The sequence below is a fragment of the Xiphias gladius genome, chromosome 14 (genome assembly GCF_016859285.1).
Source record: "Xiphias gladius isolate SHS-SW01 ecotype Sanya breed wild chromosome 14, ASM1685928v1, whole genome shotgun sequence".
In the NCBI taxonomy this organism is placed as follows: domain Eukaryota; kingdom Metazoa; phylum Chordata; class Actinopteri; order Istiophoriformes; family Xiphiidae; genus Xiphias; species Xiphias gladius.
Window position 1 is genome coordinate 7,323,017 of NC_053413.1, and position 18,050 is coordinate 7,341,066.

At 42.4% G+C, this 18,050-nt stretch overlaps 3 protein-coding genes across 3 annotated transcripts; 1 reads left to right on the top strand and 2 right to left on the bottom strand.

Annotated features, from left to right (window-relative positions):
* Positions 1–1,931: 1,931 nt before the first annotated feature.
* psmb5 (proteasome 20S subunit beta 5) lies at positions 1,932–9,284 on the bottom strand (the record flags this gene model as incomplete). The annotated part of the gene is made up of 3 exons (XM_040143721.1): positions 1,932–2,585; positions 6,395–6,701; positions 8,868–9,284. Coding segments are annotated over 3 exons (1,008 nt in total), but the record flags the coding sequence as incomplete, so codon positions are not given.
* psmb11a (proteasome 20S subunit beta 11a) lies at positions 9,282–11,416 on the bottom strand. The gene is made up of 2 exons (XM_040144746.1): positions 11,367–11,416; positions 9,282–10,650 (listed from the first exon to the last, which is right to left on the bottom strand). Exon 2 carries the CDS (start codon positions 10,544–10,546, stop codon positions 9,479–9,481), a length of 1,068 nt encoding a protein of 355 aa, XP_040000680.1. The 5' UTR covers positions 10,547–10,650; positions 11,367–11,416; the 3' UTR covers positions 9,282–9,478.
* prmt5 (protein arginine methyltransferase 5) lies at positions 11,362–17,757 on the top strand. The gene is made up of 16 exons (XM_040144741.1): positions 11,362–11,549; positions 11,868–11,986; positions 12,939–13,024; positions 13,164–13,298; positions 13,420–13,532; positions 13,647–13,696; positions 13,805–13,968; positions 14,069–14,230; positions 14,329–14,406; positions 15,097–15,155; positions 15,294–15,416; positions 15,910–16,085; positions 16,319–16,522; positions 16,632–16,742; positions 16,839–16,903; positions 17,001–17,757. The coding sequence occupies exons 1-16, from the start codon at positions 11,452–11,454 to the stop codon at positions 17,151–17,153; spliced, it is 1,896 nt and encodes a 631-aa protein (XP_040000675.1). The 5' UTR covers positions 11,362–11,451; the 3' UTR covers positions 17,154–17,757.
* Positions 17,758–18,050: the final 293 nt, after the last annotated feature.

An 18,050-nucleotide genomic window follows, 5' to 3' on the forward strand; every position in this document is an offset into this window, starting at 1 on the left:
CTTTGTGTCATCCCCTCATTACAGCCTTAGCTTAGATAAACAGATTAAATCTATGGTTCAATCCTGTTTTCTGCATCTGAGAAACATTTCAAATATTAGACAATTTCAGTCAACTAAAAACCTGAAAACTGTTACTCATGCCTTTACAGCTGTTGACTGGAGTATTGTGACTCCCTGGGCTCTGGCTTCTGAAAGAAATGTCCATCTTTTTTACTGCTAATTCAAAACTAAGCAGTCAGGGCCACATTTCAAAAATCCTGGCATACCTGTATTGTCTACTCATTGCTTTTTGAATCAATTACAATCTCTGACTGATAACTTTTAAAGGCCTGAATAGCTTCGGCCCAAGTTACATTTGTGACCCTCATGTTGACGTGATGTTCCCCTTTACTCCTCAAAACCCTCAAATGCTTCCTTTTTCGTTATTCCAATGTCACAAACACAAAGTGAGAGCCTCGGCTGTCAGGGCTCCTCAATTTGGGAAGGACTTGTCTGAGGGTCAGTGCAGCAAAATCTGCTTCTTGTGAAATATCCCTCTTAAAACAATGCTTTTTAGTGACTTACCTATCATATTTATTGATTTATAGATAAAGTGTTGTATAATTGTTACTATTTAAAGCCAGGTTTCCGGACCTGCAGCAAACTAAAGAAATGACAAACCGTGTGTTTGCAAGTGCATCTTCCCAACCATACCTCTTTTCAATGGAGCTATCAGTGTTACTGGGATGTTCCTCAGTAATGTGCAGGTTGCTTGTTTAAAAGGTGTTAAAATTCACATAAGAGGATTTTACTGGTCAAATCTGCTCCACGTACACACACACATTCCATTATGCTTTTGCTCAAATAGTATCTCATTAAGCAATTATAGACTAAAATTGCAGCCTCTAAAAGCTTGCTATTTTTATAAATGCAAGCCTTCCGACACTTTACTAAAATGACAATGCAGTATGTTGGATATTTAATGGAGCCGGAAGACCCAGCCTTTACCCGCTTTTCTGAGGATGTATTCAGTCCACCTGTGAAAAATCATTTCTTTAACCCCTTACCCCAGCTTTGGAGGATGGTTAAGGGGTTTCTTAAAGGAATTTTCTCCAAGGTGTTTACGCTTTCATCCACATTTGCTCCATTTTAGAGTACCTCAATGGGTACATGCGCAGTCACTTTGCCAGTATCTGCTTCCATTGATGGTGCAATTCCCATCACTTCATTTACCAAGAGCAGCATCACAGATGAGACCCGCTCATTTCCATTTATCGAAATCCCATTTCTATTCCATCTGCTAACTAGTCACCTGTGAAACTAGTTTTTAACCATGGTTTGAAAGCGCACTAGCTTCAGATGTCTACGACCTCCCCTTTATTAGTGTTTATTCCTAACCATAAAAACCGCTGGAGGGGCACAGACTGCCAGTGCAGGTCGTTACATTGTAAAACACCATGGCAGGGGGGCACACAACACTGCGCATTGAGAAGTGAAGTGTGTCGGGGAGGAATTAAAGAATAAATTTCACCTTCCAATTAAAAGACCTATTTGTGCAACGTGAGTGGAGGAGAAGGAACATTATCAATGAGGGGACGAAAACACATTGTTACAACTCAGGAGGCACAATTACTGAGGCTGGTGGTATGCAATTAAACAGTGCTATTTAGACAGTGCTACTCCCCGCTAATAAACACAGAACATATAGAGGAGACAAAACAGGCTGTGTATGTACCTCCAAATCCCAACAGCTGGGGGAACAGATGACTGAAAAGTAAACAAAGAGTGGCAAAACGACTACATCAAAGGTGGATGAGGCGATGAGATTATACACCTACATGAAGAGAACATTCTGAGAAATACAACAATTGACTTGTGAAATTAGCACCCATAAAAATAAATAAATAAATAATAATTAAAAAAAAAAAAAAAAAAAAAAAACACCACCGCGCTTGAAAAAAAGAATTTGACAGGTTTTATTGAGAAAGATGTAGTTTCCCAGGGTATGATCCAAATTAAATGTATGTAGGCCAAGCACCACACTACTCCCACACTGCATTAAAGCATGTTTGAGTCATCGGCCCCCTCTCTGCAGACCGTCAAATCATACTCCGTGCAGGGCGAGTGAAGCTCACTGAAATTGTTAAAAATGTACAATATAAAGCTTTAAGCTAGCAAACAAATCAAAATGGGTCACAGTAGTGATACAAGTGGAAATCAATCAGCATGAGTCCTTTTTATTCATGTGTAAACCCTACAGACATTTCAGAACATCTTAAACATTGGATCCTAGAATAAACTCCTAACCCTCTTTCTTCCTGACTATTCCTGATTCTTGTACTGCAGGTGCAGCCTGAGCACGTCTTCCTGGGAGATCCTGGTCCAGCCCTCGCTGTGGACGTGGTACAAGTTGACCTGCCCTCCGCTGTAAGCGTCGCGGTAGGTGGCCTGGTAGATGGCGCGGCGGCCTAGCTCGCAGGCCTCCTCCACAGTTAGGTCGTGTCGCAGGCCACTGTCCATCACACCATAGGCATACATGGAGCCCGACCCCACAGCGAATAGGTCGCCACACACCCGGTTTCCCTCTGAGTCGACGTAGTACAACCCTGAGGAGAAAAGGACATAAGGAAGGTCAAGAAAGTGAAAAGGCAAAGGGAGGTAGGAAGAAACTGTATAAAGGGCGCTGGGTTTCCGCAAAAGCATTGTCTGATCTCCTGACTCAGGTGTTGAGGTTTTTCAGGAAAACTGAAATGAGATAGTGTACATATAAAATCACCTCTCACACTCACACACACACACACACACACACACAGACACACACGTCCTCAAGAGAGAATATGAACAGCTGCAACCTCTCAAAGTAAAGTAAGCTGGCAGACATGAACAGCTGCATCCTCTTCAAGTAAAATGAAACCGGCCACGGAACCTGCTGACGAGGTGCAGGCCACATCACTGTCTGCCCAGGGGCCTTACTCCACGCCTTATTGATCCCTGCAAACACCAAAAATTAACTATCGACCCACAACATGGGCTGCACAGGTAACTGCACCTTGCACCTCAAGAGGGTGGATGGAAAAACAACAGCGTGCTCACATCCTGTGGACATCGCACAAGTACAGCACATTGATATCCTTCCACACAAACACACACTTGTTCCTATGCAGAGACGTTGCCATACACACACTTGAATGACAGACAGAGGCACGAGTTCACCCCACGCCAAACTGACTAAACATGTAATGCCATGTACACTGCAGACCCACAATGCTCTGATGGACCTGTGAGGGACAGTTTGCTCCACAACACGCTCCATGGACACATGCAGGACATTTTGTTCTGCGCCATGATACACCTGCTAGGCCTGACCCCAGAGTGATGTGAAAGCGGGTGACTGTTACCAGCCTGTGGACTCGCCCACAGCCAACCTGCAGATGGTTTATAAAAAAATAAATTAAAAAAAACAGCCTGCAAAAAGGCATGTTTTTCATATCGCTTCACAAAGCGAAACCTGTGGAAAATGATACTCACACAGAGAAACGCAGGGACACATGGCATATAAAATTGCCTAATATCCACAGCTATCGCTCATCTCACACATTAAAAAACACTTCAAAATGCCCTCAGATTGCACATCCTCGCTTGCAGAGTTCCTCAGCTAAACTAGTGAAGTGACGGTCTATTAGGGATAGAGAGCCACTTGCTTTTCTGGAAAAAAAAAAAAAAAGCTCCCCATTGATTTCAACTGGCAAATTACAGCTTCCTCAGCCTGTCGTTAGCTTGCCATGATAATCATCCAGTGCCTGCCTATGCACAGGGGTAATTTGCCATTCTGAGACCTGCCTGTTCCTCTTGAAAAGTGTAAGGGACTCGTTAAAAACATAATAGGCAGGGAGAGAGTCGTAAAGCCAGCCTCTCGCGTTGAGTAGCACAGTTGACGGAGTTGGATGAGGGCTCTTTAGGAGGTCCAAGTATAGAAGCAGAGCAGCACCAAAAATCACTTCCCCACACCCTTTCCAAATACACCTGGGGTCTTTGTGGAGCCCAATGCAATATCACTTAACAGTCTCTGCACCTCAAAAACAGATGCCAAAAACACGCCGACGTAAATGAGTGCTCAGAAGAAAAAAAAAAGGGAGGGGGGGGCTCATGAGCCACATTGAAGCATAAGTGGGGGCAATTTGAATGGATCGTGGAGCATTGCAACAGTGGCAGTCAAGACAGGCTCCTTCCACTCCATCAATCAAATGACAGGTGCTTAAGGGGGCTTTTTTTAAACAGCAGCCTGTGCAGCTGGCTGCGCCGACAGCTTTTTGAGCTAGGTGAGGAGCTCAGTGCGATGGATTGGTGGCTAACATCAAATGGTTCGGTGTCTGTCCGTCATCTGTCCATACCAGTAGAATTCACCACTGGATCAAGAGCAAAAAGAGAACAGCAGCTGAACGGGGGGGGGGGGGGACTATCACGTCACCCGCTTGGGAGTGGCTGTCAAACTGACTGCCACATGGGCTTTCTCTGACAAGGTGTCCTATCATACATTCCATTTAATCACATATCTCTTTAATATAGACCCCTCGTGTCTTTGTAGGGAGCAGCAGTGGGTGCAGTCAATGTAAAGCAAATTTGAAGCTATCAAGCATCAACTATACCCTGATTACAAGTGTCATAACATTTAATGTTATTACATGGAGACATATTTGTCAAGCTCCTCGACATAGCTTTTATTCGATTTATTTTGCATGCAGCTTAAGACACTCCATCAGGGAAATAAGTGCTCTTGACATGATTGTGGCTGGCTAATGAGCTTCCCGACTAATCATGACTGATTTAATTTACATGACATTTACTTCTCCATTCAATCATTGGCATTGTGGGGGCCATGGCTAAGCTCCCACACCTATTGAACTTATACAGGGATCATTATTTCCTTAATTGATTTCCCGGGATTTAACAAGTGTCATTTACGTTTGTTGGCATATTGGCGGGCCGTCATCGTTAACTCGGACCTCTCTGCTTTCCAGACATAGCCAGCATCGATCTCATTGGATATACAGGCATTATGCCCACGACCCAATGTCCATCATCCCGCCGCACTTTTGCTGGCCCATGGTCGCAGCCTCATTGATTTCCCATTACTGTGTCACTGTGGCAGCCTCTTTAAGTACACCTTCTGTGATGTACAGCCTCACACTGTGTGGCATCCAAAAGCCACAGCTTAAAGTAAAAAGAGGGGTAGAGCATAAGAGGGGCCGCAGTACCATCTAGTGGGTAACTCTGGGTACTACTAGTGTGTTTGTGCTCGCAAGCAACAGCACGTGTAACTGGAAAACCATGTGAATTGACTGTTCTATGCACAAATGATCATTTTATGGCTGAAAAGATTTATGTTGAGCAGCTAACCACACATGTGCAGCCACAGTTAGAGAAATAATAAATGCTACCAGTAGGGACACACTGAAAAGCAAAGCTGACAAATGATCTGGGTATTTAAATGAGTGGAATATTTTGCTCATCACTTGAGCTGTAACTCAAAATTAGCATACAAAATATGATGCTGCTCTCCACACAGATATGCCAGTAAAATACATATCTGGTAAGATGGAAATAACAGAAATAAATAGAAGGCCACTAAACTGACTTAGAAATATAAAGACAGAATTACTGCCTCGCAGTTGTGTGCTTCCGTCAACCAGTCAAGTTGCAGTTTTACATCCATGTCTTCCCAGACTCCTGATGTATGTAGTTAAGACTTTTATAAAAAGTTTATTTTCTCATAATTAGCATAGGAATTCTTGAGTTATAGCCCAAAACATGCTTTATTAGGTCACAGTGACCTTGACCTTTGACCACCAAATTCTAATCAGTTCATCCTTGAATCCAAGTTAACGTTTGTGCCAAATTTGAAGAAATTACCTCAAGACGATCCTGAGATATCGTATTCACAGAAATGGGACAGACGGACAACCCGAAAACATAATGCCTCAATCCTCATATTGAGAAGCTGGAACTAGGAAATGTTTGGAATTTTTACTGGAAAATTAGTTCAATGATTAATCAATTATCGAAATGGTTACCAGTTTTTCTGGCAATCAACTGATCGATTAGCAGACTAATCATTGCAGCTGTGTTGTCTTATATTCCAAATCCAACCTGTCACTCAAGAATGTTACAACAAACCCCAGGATAGATGTGAACAAAAAAGGACTAACAAAAAAACAAGACCCTATTAACTTTGGAAAAAATAATTAAATTTATCAAGCAAAATTTAAAAAAAAAACCTTGAAAAAGTGATTATACTGTATTAGTTATTGTCTTGAGTTAGCTCCTTAGAAAGATCTCAATTTGGAACAATACATAAATACCTAGTATATACTGACATAGGCCAGATGTGAAGGTCATATAAAGCTGTTGTATTTACCTGGGCCTCTCTTGTCCCAGCCACAAACCATGGTTCCCATACTGAGTCCCATGCCCTTGTACTGGTACACCATGTTAGCGAGCAGCTTGGAGGCTGCTGCCACCGAGATGCGCTCCTTGTTGCGAAGCTCGTAGATGCGGCACTGGCGGGCCAGTAGACGTTCCCAGAAGCTACAGTCTGCAGCTCCTCCAGCCATGGTACCCAGCAAGTAGGGGTTGATCTCAATCACCTTCTTCACGGTCTGCGATGCGATGTAGGAGCCCGCCGTGGCCCGAGAGTCCACCGCAACAATAACACCATGCTGGAACTGAGAGGGGCAACAGCGGGGGGGGGGGACGTTAGTGGAGCACATTACAGCAGTAGGGAAACACATTTCAACAGAGCTGTTATTGCCTGATCATGGCTTCCAAAGTGGGAAGCATCGTTTATTTTTATTTTTTTTACACCACAGAGTCAGTGAATGATTAATCAATGCAAGTATGCATGTTGTAATTACTGTATCTGTTAGCCTCCCTTATTTCTGTGTAAACAAGGCAGAAATGTGCTGGTGCTCTACCACTCTCCGAGAGCAATTTATGTTTTAGCTTGCCAGAAAGCGGCTGGATAAGAGGTTAGACTTTTGTTCTTCCTTCCAAAATCCTCTATTATTGAATTGACAGTCACAACAGCAGCACATTACTAAAGCGAAGACAACAGATTTGGCCAGTCAGAGGGAGATGTCTCTCGGGGAGATTTTCATCCAACCAGACTCTACCCCACTCAGGGATTAAGGGATAAGGTTGGTGTTATTTATCTTTTCTTTTTATCAGCAAATCCCCCGAAGAGACCAAAATCAACTGCAGGAATAGCGTTCAGTATTTACACCACTCTGCTCTGTTTGACAAACTGAGAGGAGAAAGCTGCAATGGCTGTTTTCATTGTAACGACAAGAGATGTCACCCAAATGTAATAATATGGCTCTTTTATGTGTTTTAAATAGTTTGACAAAATGGGGGTTCTGTTGCAGAATTTATATCCGGCCATTACACAATCTTGTTAGTAGCATAAAATCCATTGTTGGTTTTGTTGTTTCATTGGACTTGCTACAAAATAAGGGTGTCCACTTACTCTTTAAGTGGAATGTAAAACCACATAGACCCACTTAATTCCGCTTTTAAGCCTTTCCTAAATCTTTGCAGCACAAGTAAGCTGTGTGCCTTGAACTTTTGAGAAATCCCATTCCCTGTTTTGATGACATTATTTATCAGAGCTTTAGAATTTCTTACTTTGTTCTTTACTCCTACTACATCCAAGGAGCATGTCCACATTTTGTGTGTGTGTTTGTGTGTTCGAAATTAACTCATGGTATGTTATAGTTAAGACTCATCAGCATTTGAAGGCCGGTAGAAATATTTTATACTTAATATCTTGATGTTTTACACTTTTTAAAAGAAACCACACATTAAGTATTTGTCCATCAGAATTTCATGCCTGGTGCTGCAAGTATAAGATCATCAAATATAGAGACCCAGAGTCTGCATCCGTCTTAAAAAGGAAAAAAATATTCACAGAAACTATAATAATATAATTAAATGAACAAATAATAAATGTAATAAAAATAATGTAATTAAAAACTGCACAGGATGGTCTCCCTTCTACCATAGGTGTTTTAAAAAGCTTGCCAGGACATACCATTCCTGAATAAATTTTCTTACATTTTAAAATTTTGACCTGCTAGATCCCCTGGTGTACAATTATACAGCCTTGTGAGGGCACAAATGGGTTATAAGGGTTAAAAGAAGTTGGTTCCAAATGCCAAATCTGATGAGTAAATTTTTGTTTTATTGTCCCAGTCTTCTTTGCCTCCATGGTTGGGATATGTTGAGCCTGAAACAGTAGTTTCAGAGAGCTTTTTATTTTATTTAGCTGTTATTCCACAATACAAAAGAAAGCACCTGTAACATTAGACCTGTACAAACTGATATAGAATTATATAACTACAAGTTGAGGTCATCTTTATATCATTGTGTTAAGAAATGATTGAAAAGCATACATATAAGCCGACTTATTTACCGGGCCAGTTTACAATCACGGTTTACAAAACTGGCATTTTGTTTCACATTCATGCGCTGGGCATGCGCAAATACAGTCACAGGGCAAAATAGCTATAGCAACTGACTTGTTACACCTATAGAATATGTACCGCCATTGCTGTCAAAACCACACATTAAGATGACCTGTTTACATTTAGCGAGTTGCTTTTGAGCCAGAATCGAAAAACATAAACCATCACAAATGGCTATGTTGACATCTGCAATGAGAAAGCGGTTTGTAGCCATGCTAGCAGACTAACGTTCGAGATGAGTAGCTATGTTAGCTCGACCGCGTGAAGTTCAGAGACTGAATGATTTATCGGATGTGTACTTTGACAACTACGCAGTTCTTTACAGTTTTGTGGTGCCAGCTAGCTGCAATGATCCACTCTGTAACTTACTTTAAACGCTAAGGTGGTGGTCCCATGCAGAAACTCTATTTTCCTCTCGGCAGCATCCTCGTCCCCGGCACACAGCGGGTTTTTAACGGAAAAACTGAGGCCGTCTCCCGGAATGGAATCGATACCCAGACCGCTCTGTCCAGGTCCACAACCAAACTCAAAACGATGACAATTATCGAAAGAAAAATCCGCACAATCACTGTAGCACACACTAGCAAGAGCCATCTTTGAAACTGTCTGATGAGCGAGCAGCTTCCGCGGCGTAAGGGCAGGAAAATTTAACGCGTCATGGCGGCGAAAACGCACAGCGCCCCTTGTGACTGTGGCGGACTGCAGGTTTAGTGCAGTGATGTGCGGGTGTTGAAAAAAGCTGGGTAAACTGTGACGAGAGGCAAACAAATACCAAGGTAAATAAAAAACGAGACATCAAGACCACATCACTCACTACGGTACAGTCTATGAATTTTTTTCAAAGAGATGTTTTTTTCTGGCAAACAAGCAAATACACTATGAAGAATGAGGCTGAAGTCGATGCAACTCTTGATACATGGCTATTTCTAAAATTTTGTCCCCCTGATCCCATCCCTCCTCCCATACATAAATACTTTGCTTCATGCAGGAACTTTCACGTCTGTCACTCTTTTTCTTTCCTCCACTATCTTTGCCCTCCTCTCCATGACTCTGTAATATTCATCTTTCAGGTCCTCCCTCTCTCTTTGTTTCCATCCATGGGCTGTGATGTGGAAGAGGTCCACGTTGTTTCCTGAGTAGGCATCCCTGTGAGTGGCTCTGAACACGGCTTCTCTTGCCAAGGAGATGGCCTCGTCTTTGCTCAGGCTCCACCTCAGTCCTCTATCCAGGACTCCATAAGCATAAGGAGAACCTGAGCCCACAGAAAAGACATCTCCCTGCAGTCGGGCTCCATCGCTGCACACGTATATCAGCTTTGGGCCACTGTTAGGGGATGCAGAACATGCCATTGCAGTAACATCGTGGCTACTAACAGCAGCTGAGGGGCTATCACCAGTCAGAAAGGAAGATCCTTGTGACCGCTTTGCACAGTCAGTGTTACCCGCTTCCTTGTCCCATCCACATAGTGTAAGAGCCACACACACGTCAGTCCCTTTAAAGGGGTGCAGCATAAATGATAGGAGTTTAGCAGTGCCACGTATTGACAGGCGCCGTCTGTGCCGCAGTTGGTAGAGTCTGATCTCTCTGGCCAGAATTCGCTCCCACAGCATGCAGTCTGCACCACTCCCAGAGGAGGTGACCACCAAGTGGGAGTGAATCGGGTTAATCTTATGAACAGCCGGGCAGGCAACAAGCCCCCCAGCACTGGCACGTGTGTCTGCAGCTGCTATGACTCCACCTTGGAAGATGAAACCGAGGGTCGTTGTTCCATGAGAAAGAGGGAATGGCCTGCGGACTGTCAATGAGTGGTTGGCCGAGAAAAAAGGGAATGAAGGTGTATGGTTGAAAGGGGTAGAGTTTGGTAAAGTTGGTATGAAAAAGTGAAGTGGGACCCCACAAGTTGTCTCACATTTCCTTAGTCTCCTCAATCCAAAGCTGCAATAGTCAGTCGTATGAAAAGTTGAGACTGTTGCTTCCAAAGATGAAGCAGAAAACCACTCGTGATGCACAGTAGTTTCCTTGAAACTGCAAATATCTTCTAAAGCCATGATGGTGTCAGCGAAGCAGATACAGAGAGATTCCTTGATGAGAACATCAGCGTGACTGGCGGGCAGAAAGTTCTCCTCAAACACAGATTAAACCAGAGTCCATCCTGAGGAAAACAGGTCAAACAAAGTCATAAGCTTTGTACATCCCACTGTGGTTTGTAGTGGCGACTGCTGCAACCTCTCGCTCTCTCATCTACTGTCTACTCTAAAAAACACAAGGTTTTGACCCTTTTATAGCCCTCCCAAATGTGACACCTTGCACAAAACGCTGGCCTGTGCCCCAAACAATTTGAGTGGACATAAGTGATATTTTATCCTACCGACTGTGAAAGTGATATTCAGAGAAGCCATTTTCTGCAGACTCTGTCAGTTTTGCTTTGTGGCCAAATCAACTTCTAACATATCTTTCGCATCATTTTCAGTTTGCAGTTAAAGAAAAGCACCCAGCACTAACAGCAGGATTTTCATATTTTGATAAACTTGCTTTCCATACTGTAGTTGTGTCTGAAGTGTAGCTACAACAAATTGAGGACTAGAGGGACTGAAGAAATAATAATGAATAACTTTTTGAAATTATTCTGACATTAGATTGTATCTTTATAATCCCTACTTTAACATTTTACAGCATAAAAATGCATTTTTCTTGCAATACATGTCTTCAGAAAGATTAAAAAAAAGAAGAAATCAACTCCTGATTTCAACAGTCATAAACTGAAGACCCTCCATACACAGTTATCGCGGTAACGTACGAGCCGTGCAACTGACGCACGGGCGAGGCCATTATGGCTCTAAATCACCATGCTACCCAATGAGCACGTACGTCGTCGAGATCCAAGATGGCGTCAGTTTCTTCGAAAGCCAGCGCAACGGCATGGTCCTAGTCAATCATTCAGTCGCCTAAAATCATGGCGTCCGCCAGTACGGGGAGCAAGGTGTCCTGCGGGAGAGATTTGAATTGTGTGCCGGAGGTGGCCGACACGTTAGCCGCGGTCGCCAAACTGGGGTGAGGATCGTGCTGCACTTTGCACTTTTTTTTTTTTTTGTAGAAGTGAGCTTACGAGAGAGACGCGCCGGTTTGCTAGCATAATGCTAGAGCGTGATGCTTGCTAAGCTAGCCGGTGAATTACAAGCACGTGCCCAATCACAAGGTAGCCGGATGCTGGTGTGCAGATGCTCTCATATTCGCATCGGCTAATCTGTTCAAGTTTACCAGCTGGCTGGTGGATAGTTAAGCAAAAAAGGTTTACGTTTCCCCTCTGTTTGACATTATAAATCAAATCAATTTTAAAAGACTGCCCCCTCTCTCCCTCTGATGTCTCAGGTTTGACTTCCTGTGCATGCCCCTGTTCCATCCGAGGTTCAGGAGAGAGTTTGAGTTGGAACCCGCTAAAACCCGACCCGGTGCCCAGACCCGGTCAGATCTGCTGCTGTGTGGAAGAGGTTAGTCCTTCTACTCGTTTATCCGCTATTATGTCAAGCGTTAGCAGTCATTAACTTGTTTTACTTTATTTTTCGGACATTTGATAACTATGCCCCTCTATGCTGGAATAGGTCCCTTGATTATGATGGCTCGATGGTAAACCTATATGTAAAATGTAAAGTCAGATGATAGGCATTTGCTCCTGGATTCCAGTTCTTCTTGTTGAACCTTTTTACTATAATATCCACACCAGCTTTCTATGCCTGTTCAGTTTCCCCTCATGTTCAGTTGCATTGTCACTTAGGAATATCAGTTCTGCACCTTGCTGTCCAGAACAAAAACATTATCTACTAGCACTAATATACACTTCACCCAGAAGTATCTTACCAGTCCAGGAATGGAACCTGCGACTTTGCGGCACAGGCTCGCTTCTCTTAAGCCGCCTCACCCCATTGTTTTAGGCTTAGTTTATATTCTCAGACTTAATATTATTCTTTTGGTTTGGTTTAGTTAGTTGACAACATTCTAATATATTAATTAAATACAATACAGCATATCACACTGTATCGGTGTAAATTTTTCCTTCTCTGTTGATATGACAACGATAGAGTCTGGATTTAATTCTATTAGCTTCCCTGGTGTTTACACGGTTCATCAACAGTCATCAAGACGGAAACAAGCAGTCAATGCGTGACATTAAGAATCTTAGAAAATGTGAACTAAAAAGCTGGAAAATTGAATCATATAAACAATCAATTTAAAAGAAGTATCAGAGACAGCCAAAAAACGGAGCACGTCATAGAAGACAATTGTTGTATAACAGACTCAGTCAATCTTTTATGATTGATGTGACTTGGCTGCTGCAACACTGCATGTTATCACTGAGAGCTTAGATCACTCAAGGGATTGACAGCAAATGGTAATATGACAGTTAATAATGCTTTTTAAAAATACCCATTATGCTTTGTCTAGACTGGAACACTCTTATTGTTGGGAAGCTCTCTCCATGGATCGACGCAGATTCAGAAATCGAGACAGAGCGCAGAAATTCAGAGGCCGTGAGTTCCTCACTTTGGACAGTTTATTTGATGTACACTTTTTTTTTTTTTTTTTTTTAAAGAGGATTAACTCCTAACAGGTCTTCTCATGTCATCCCAGTCATGCTCTCATCATTCTTTTTCCTGTGTTTCTCTCCAGGCTCTGGCACAGGAGCTAAACTTCTCAGCCTACCTGGGCCTGCCTGTATTCATGATTCCTCTGAAGGGCCCTCGTAATGCCAATCTAGCCCGCCTGCTGCTGAACCACATCCACACTGGACACCACACCTCAAATGTAAGACACACATTATTAAAATTGATTGATCAGCACGTGTAGGTTGCTTTTAGACAGCAGAGAAGCCAGACAGGAAGCTGCAGCCATTGGTTACCTTCTTTTGTCCTCTGTGTCTGAATAGTTCTGGATACGTGTCCCGCTGATGGCGTCAGAGGATATGCGGGAAGATCTGATCGAGAATGAACCGACCACTTGCGTCGATGACACAAGTGTTGATGAGAAGACCTGGAGCTGGTGAGTTTCACAAGTCCACTTCCTTAGCAGTGGAGTGCTGTCTGCATGCTAAAACTGTTGTCATTGATTTCCTTTAAAATCGTGATCCTTTTTTTTTTTTTTTAACCCTTTTAGGTGGCACTCATTAAGAACCCTTTGTGATTACAACAAGAGGATCTGTCTTGGTGAGAGAGAGCACACTGTAAAGCAGCTGCCTAGAGCAAAGTCAGTGTATTAAGAAATAATTACTGTCATGTCTGCCACTGAAAATTGACTTTGCTGTACTCTTGAAGCTATTGAAGTTGGAGCAGACATGCCGTCAGACGCAGTGATAGATAAGTGGCTCGGGGAACCTATCAAAGCAGCCATACTTCCCACCAGCATCTTCCTAACCAATAAGAAGGGCTTCCCTGTTTTGTCAAAAGCCCATCAGCGAATAATCTTCCGTCTTTTCAAGGTATGAAATAATAATTACAAGTCATTTTAATTTGAAATAAATTAATCGCTATCCAAATTTCAAAGTGTGTTTTTAATAAAAAAACAATCTATTTGCATAGTTGGAGGCCCAGTTCATCTTCACAGGCACCAGTCGGCACACTGACAAGGACTTTCGATCCTACCTTCAGTACCTGGAATACCTCAACCAGAATCGGCCCGCACCCAATGCCTATGAGCTCTTTGCCAAGGGCTACGAAGACTACCTGCAGTCTCCCCTCCAGGTAAGGAAGGGCATATTTGTGTTCCCATATCTGATATATTTTTTTTAACCTTTCGTCGACGAACACTGAGGAGGTTTCTTTTCCCTTCTTCCCTGTAGCCCCTCATGGACAACTTGGAGTCTCAGACTTATGAAGTGTTCGAGAAGGATCCTATTAAATATTCACAGTACCAACAAGTAAGACCATTGGACGAAGCAGTATCTGCACCCACTGAAACATTTTCACATTATTGGAAAACCATAGAGCATAAGTTGAGAAGACACAAGGAGAACTTTGTTTGTCCAATAGCGATTCAAGCACAGTATATCCACAGTGCAATTTTTTCTATAAAAGTGAAGAAAATGTATCTGAGTGTACACAGATCCTAAAATTCTCATTGAGGCAGAGCCTTCTGACATTTTCAGACTTGGCAGGGACCCACACCTGTAGCAGTGTTGATAGAAGGCTCTGTTCATTGAGCTACACAGGACCACTTCTAGTAAGCTCTGTAGGTTATGACCAGTTCACACTGACACTGTTTATAGTGTCCCATCTCGCAGAACAAATATGATTCCATTTCATCAAATTTACAGTGTAGATGGACTCAAGAGATGAAGTGAGGGTTTTTTTTTTGTTTTTTTTTTCTCTTTCTGTCAAGGGAACCATAAACCCTAAAAGCATCCATTCATATTTCACATACCTACTACCCTCTATACATGGTAAATTTGAAACTGCAACTACAACAATCATTGAAGACCCCTACATAAATATGATCCTGTAAATCTTCAACTGGAAAAAATCTTCCATACTTTGTGTGTAGCCTACTGAAAATCTTTACATTATAAGGCACAGGTATCGATACACCTGCTTTGTTTTTGTGTTTGCAGGCTGTATATAAATGTCTACTTGACAGAGTTCCAGAGGAGCAGAAAGACACGAATGTCCAGTGAGTAGCAGGACACAACTGTCTCTATGAATAACGAACAAACGACAAAAAAGTGCCACAGCTTATAGCTTCATTTGTAAGAGAAATCATAAGCAGTGATTGTAGCATGCTCTAAATTATGTTTTCTCTTTGACACAGGGTTTTGATGGTATTAGGAGCAGGTAGGGGTCCTCTGGTCAATGCGTCGCTGCGTGCTGCCAGACAGGCAGACAGGAAGCTGAGGGTGTATGCTGTGGAGAAAAATCCCAATGCTGTAATCACGTGAGTAGAATACTGCTCTTTATTTCAATATGCATATCTGTACACACTGAAACCTACACAGGAAAAAATATTAACACACAAACACTTTTACATCTGAACGTGTCAGGATGCACTGTGTCTCAAGGGATTCTTTTAAGCCAGTTCTGCATCCCAGTCTGATCAGATAATAAAATTAGCAGTGAAAAGACAACTGTGTGTGGTACACTGATAGACCACCATGGAAAATGGAAAAAAATAATAATGATAAATGTAAATTCCTTGCAAACAGACATTTGTTCCTGTTCCAGAATGGCCTATAACAACTGAGACACACCAGTTAAAGTGGATCTAGGTGTGCAAGACCTTCCCGAAGTTACACTGCCACAAATTTTTAACCCATTTTCAGTGTTTAGACTCTGCATATAATTGTAAACTACCTTGTGGAGCCTGAAATTTTGAACGCTCATGTTATCTATTTCCTGCACTACTAACATTTTAACTCTAACTTGTTCAGGCTAGAGAATTGGCGCTTTGAGGAGTGGGGTGATCAGGTGACCGTGGTGTCATGTGACATGCGGGAGTGGGCAGCACCTGAGAAAGCTGATATCATTGTCAGCGAGCTGCTTGGATCGTTTGGTGACAATGAACTCTCCCCTGAGTGCTTAGATGGAGCGCAGCACTTTCTCAAAGGTAATTCCCTGCTGGGGTTTAAGATAACTCTTACAGTGGCTCTTTGTTTTTTAAGAAAATCAGCTACGTAGATGCTGTAGCTGAGGAGTCATTGAATGCAGAGCACCCTCAGTTGTTTGCCACATCAAACAATGTGGACAGCATTTCTTATCTTCCATTACCTTCCATGCTTCCTTTGCATTTCAAATCATTTTCTCTTTCCTGTTTTCCTCATCTCATTTTGTCATCTTCAGATGATGGAGTGAGCATCCCCTGTTCCTACACGTCCTTCCTGGCTCCTCTGTCCTCCTCCAAGCTTTACAACGAAGTACGCAGCTGCCGGGAACGCGACAAGGATCCAGAGTGCCATTTTGAGACGCCTTACGTAGTGCGTCTCCATAACTTCCACCAGCTGGCTGAGCCCAAACCATGCTTCACCTTCACGCACCCCACAACAGGTATAGAAAAGCACACTAAACTCACATTGTACACTTAGAAACACGTACACTATACACATTACCATCATGTGATGTAAATATGTTGCCCACCATTTCTTTCTTCACCCAGATATGAACAATAATCGGTATCAGTGCCTCAGATTCTCTGTGGGTTGTAACTCGGTGCTCCATGGCTTTGCTGGCTACTTTGAAACCACACTGTACAAAGATGTCACACTCAGTAAGTTTGCTAGATAAACAGGAGGTCATGTTGTGCTGAGACTTGTTCTAAATAGGAATGTTTACATTGTGTGTGTTTTTTGTGTGTGTGTGTCAGGTATAAAACCAGATACACATTCACCTGGAATGTTCTCCTGGTTCCCCATCCTTTTCCCCCTCAAAGTGAGTTATACAGTCACTTCTTAATTAATTTTCCTTTTGTTTTAAATTTAAAAATAAACATGTTAATAATCCTTTTCTCCTCTCCTCCTTCTAATAGCAACCCATCTCCATAGCCGGAGATGATGATGTTGTGGTGAGATTCTGGCGCTGCAACAATGGGAAGAAGGTGTGGTATGAATGGGCCGTGACTGAGCCCTCCTGCTCTGCCATCCACAACCCAGCAGGGCGCTCCTACACCATCGGCCTGTGAAGATGACACATCAGCACACACCAATCAACATACACTCACACGTTTCAGTAAGAGTCAGTGGCGGATGAAGTACGGTGGCCTGATTCTTTTTATATACAGTTAAAGCCTGGACTTGAGGTCTGAGTCCTTAGTCATTATGGTCTGGGTTTTAAACCACCAGTGATAAAACGTTTGAGCCAGTTAAGAAAATGAATGATTGGAACCAGATTTTTCAGTCTGTGTTATCAAAATTTGCTCTAGAAGTCTGTTTTAGCAGGTATGGACTATCACCTGTGAGACTGGCTCATTCAGATTAGGTCAAACCCCTCGCCACTAATTTGTCTTGCTTTATGTTTTTTTTTTTTTTTTTTTTTTCCCTACTGGTCTGAACAGGCGTTGCAGATATACACACTCAATCCACCCGGACCGATGCCTTATCAAACACACATTCCAAACTGATTCTTAAATACTGACAAAGCACCCTTTTCCTCAACAGAAAGTCAGAAGAAGGATATGTTATTCAGGTCACATAGCACGTTGTTTTGGGGCTGTCTCTTCATACCTTTATTTTGTTTCTGTATGTTTGAACCATGTCAATAAAGACAACACTGTAATGTTCTCCTTACACTCTGCAAGTTCTTTGGATCGGAATGTATGATTTTAGACTGACAGCAATGGCAGTATTCATAGTTTGTTTAAATGAGATGGTAACCTAAGCTGTTTAGGATGTGATGTGTCCAGTAGATGTCACAATCTGGAGTCTTAACACACTCCACCAACTGATTTCCATCTATTCTATACCCTTATTTTTATGGAGATAAATTAAACTGGTTACAAATGTGTATTACATGATCCTAGCACTCTGAAAATTGATTCCCACAAAAGCAGGAGAAGACTATAAGATAGCAAAGCGTTTTC

Bases quoted from the DNA above. Each gene is read 5' to 3' on its own strand.
- psmb11a (XM_040144746.1), bottom strand. From the start codon at position 10,546: ATGGCTTTAGAAGATATTTGCAGTTTCAAGGAAACTACTGTGCATCAC.
- prmt5 (XM_040144741.1), top strand. From the start codon at position 11,452: ATGGCGTCCGCCAGTACGGGGAGCAAGGTGTCCTGCGGGAGAGATTTG. The intron at 13,025-13,163 runs GTGAGTTCCTCA...GTTTCTCTCCAG, and splicing joins AGCGCAGAAATTCAGAGGCC to GCTCTGGCACAGGAGCTAAA. The intron at 15,417-15,909 runs GTGAGTAGAATA...TAACTTGTTCAG, and splicing joins AATCCCAATGCTGTAATCAC to GCTAGAGAATTGGCGCTTTG.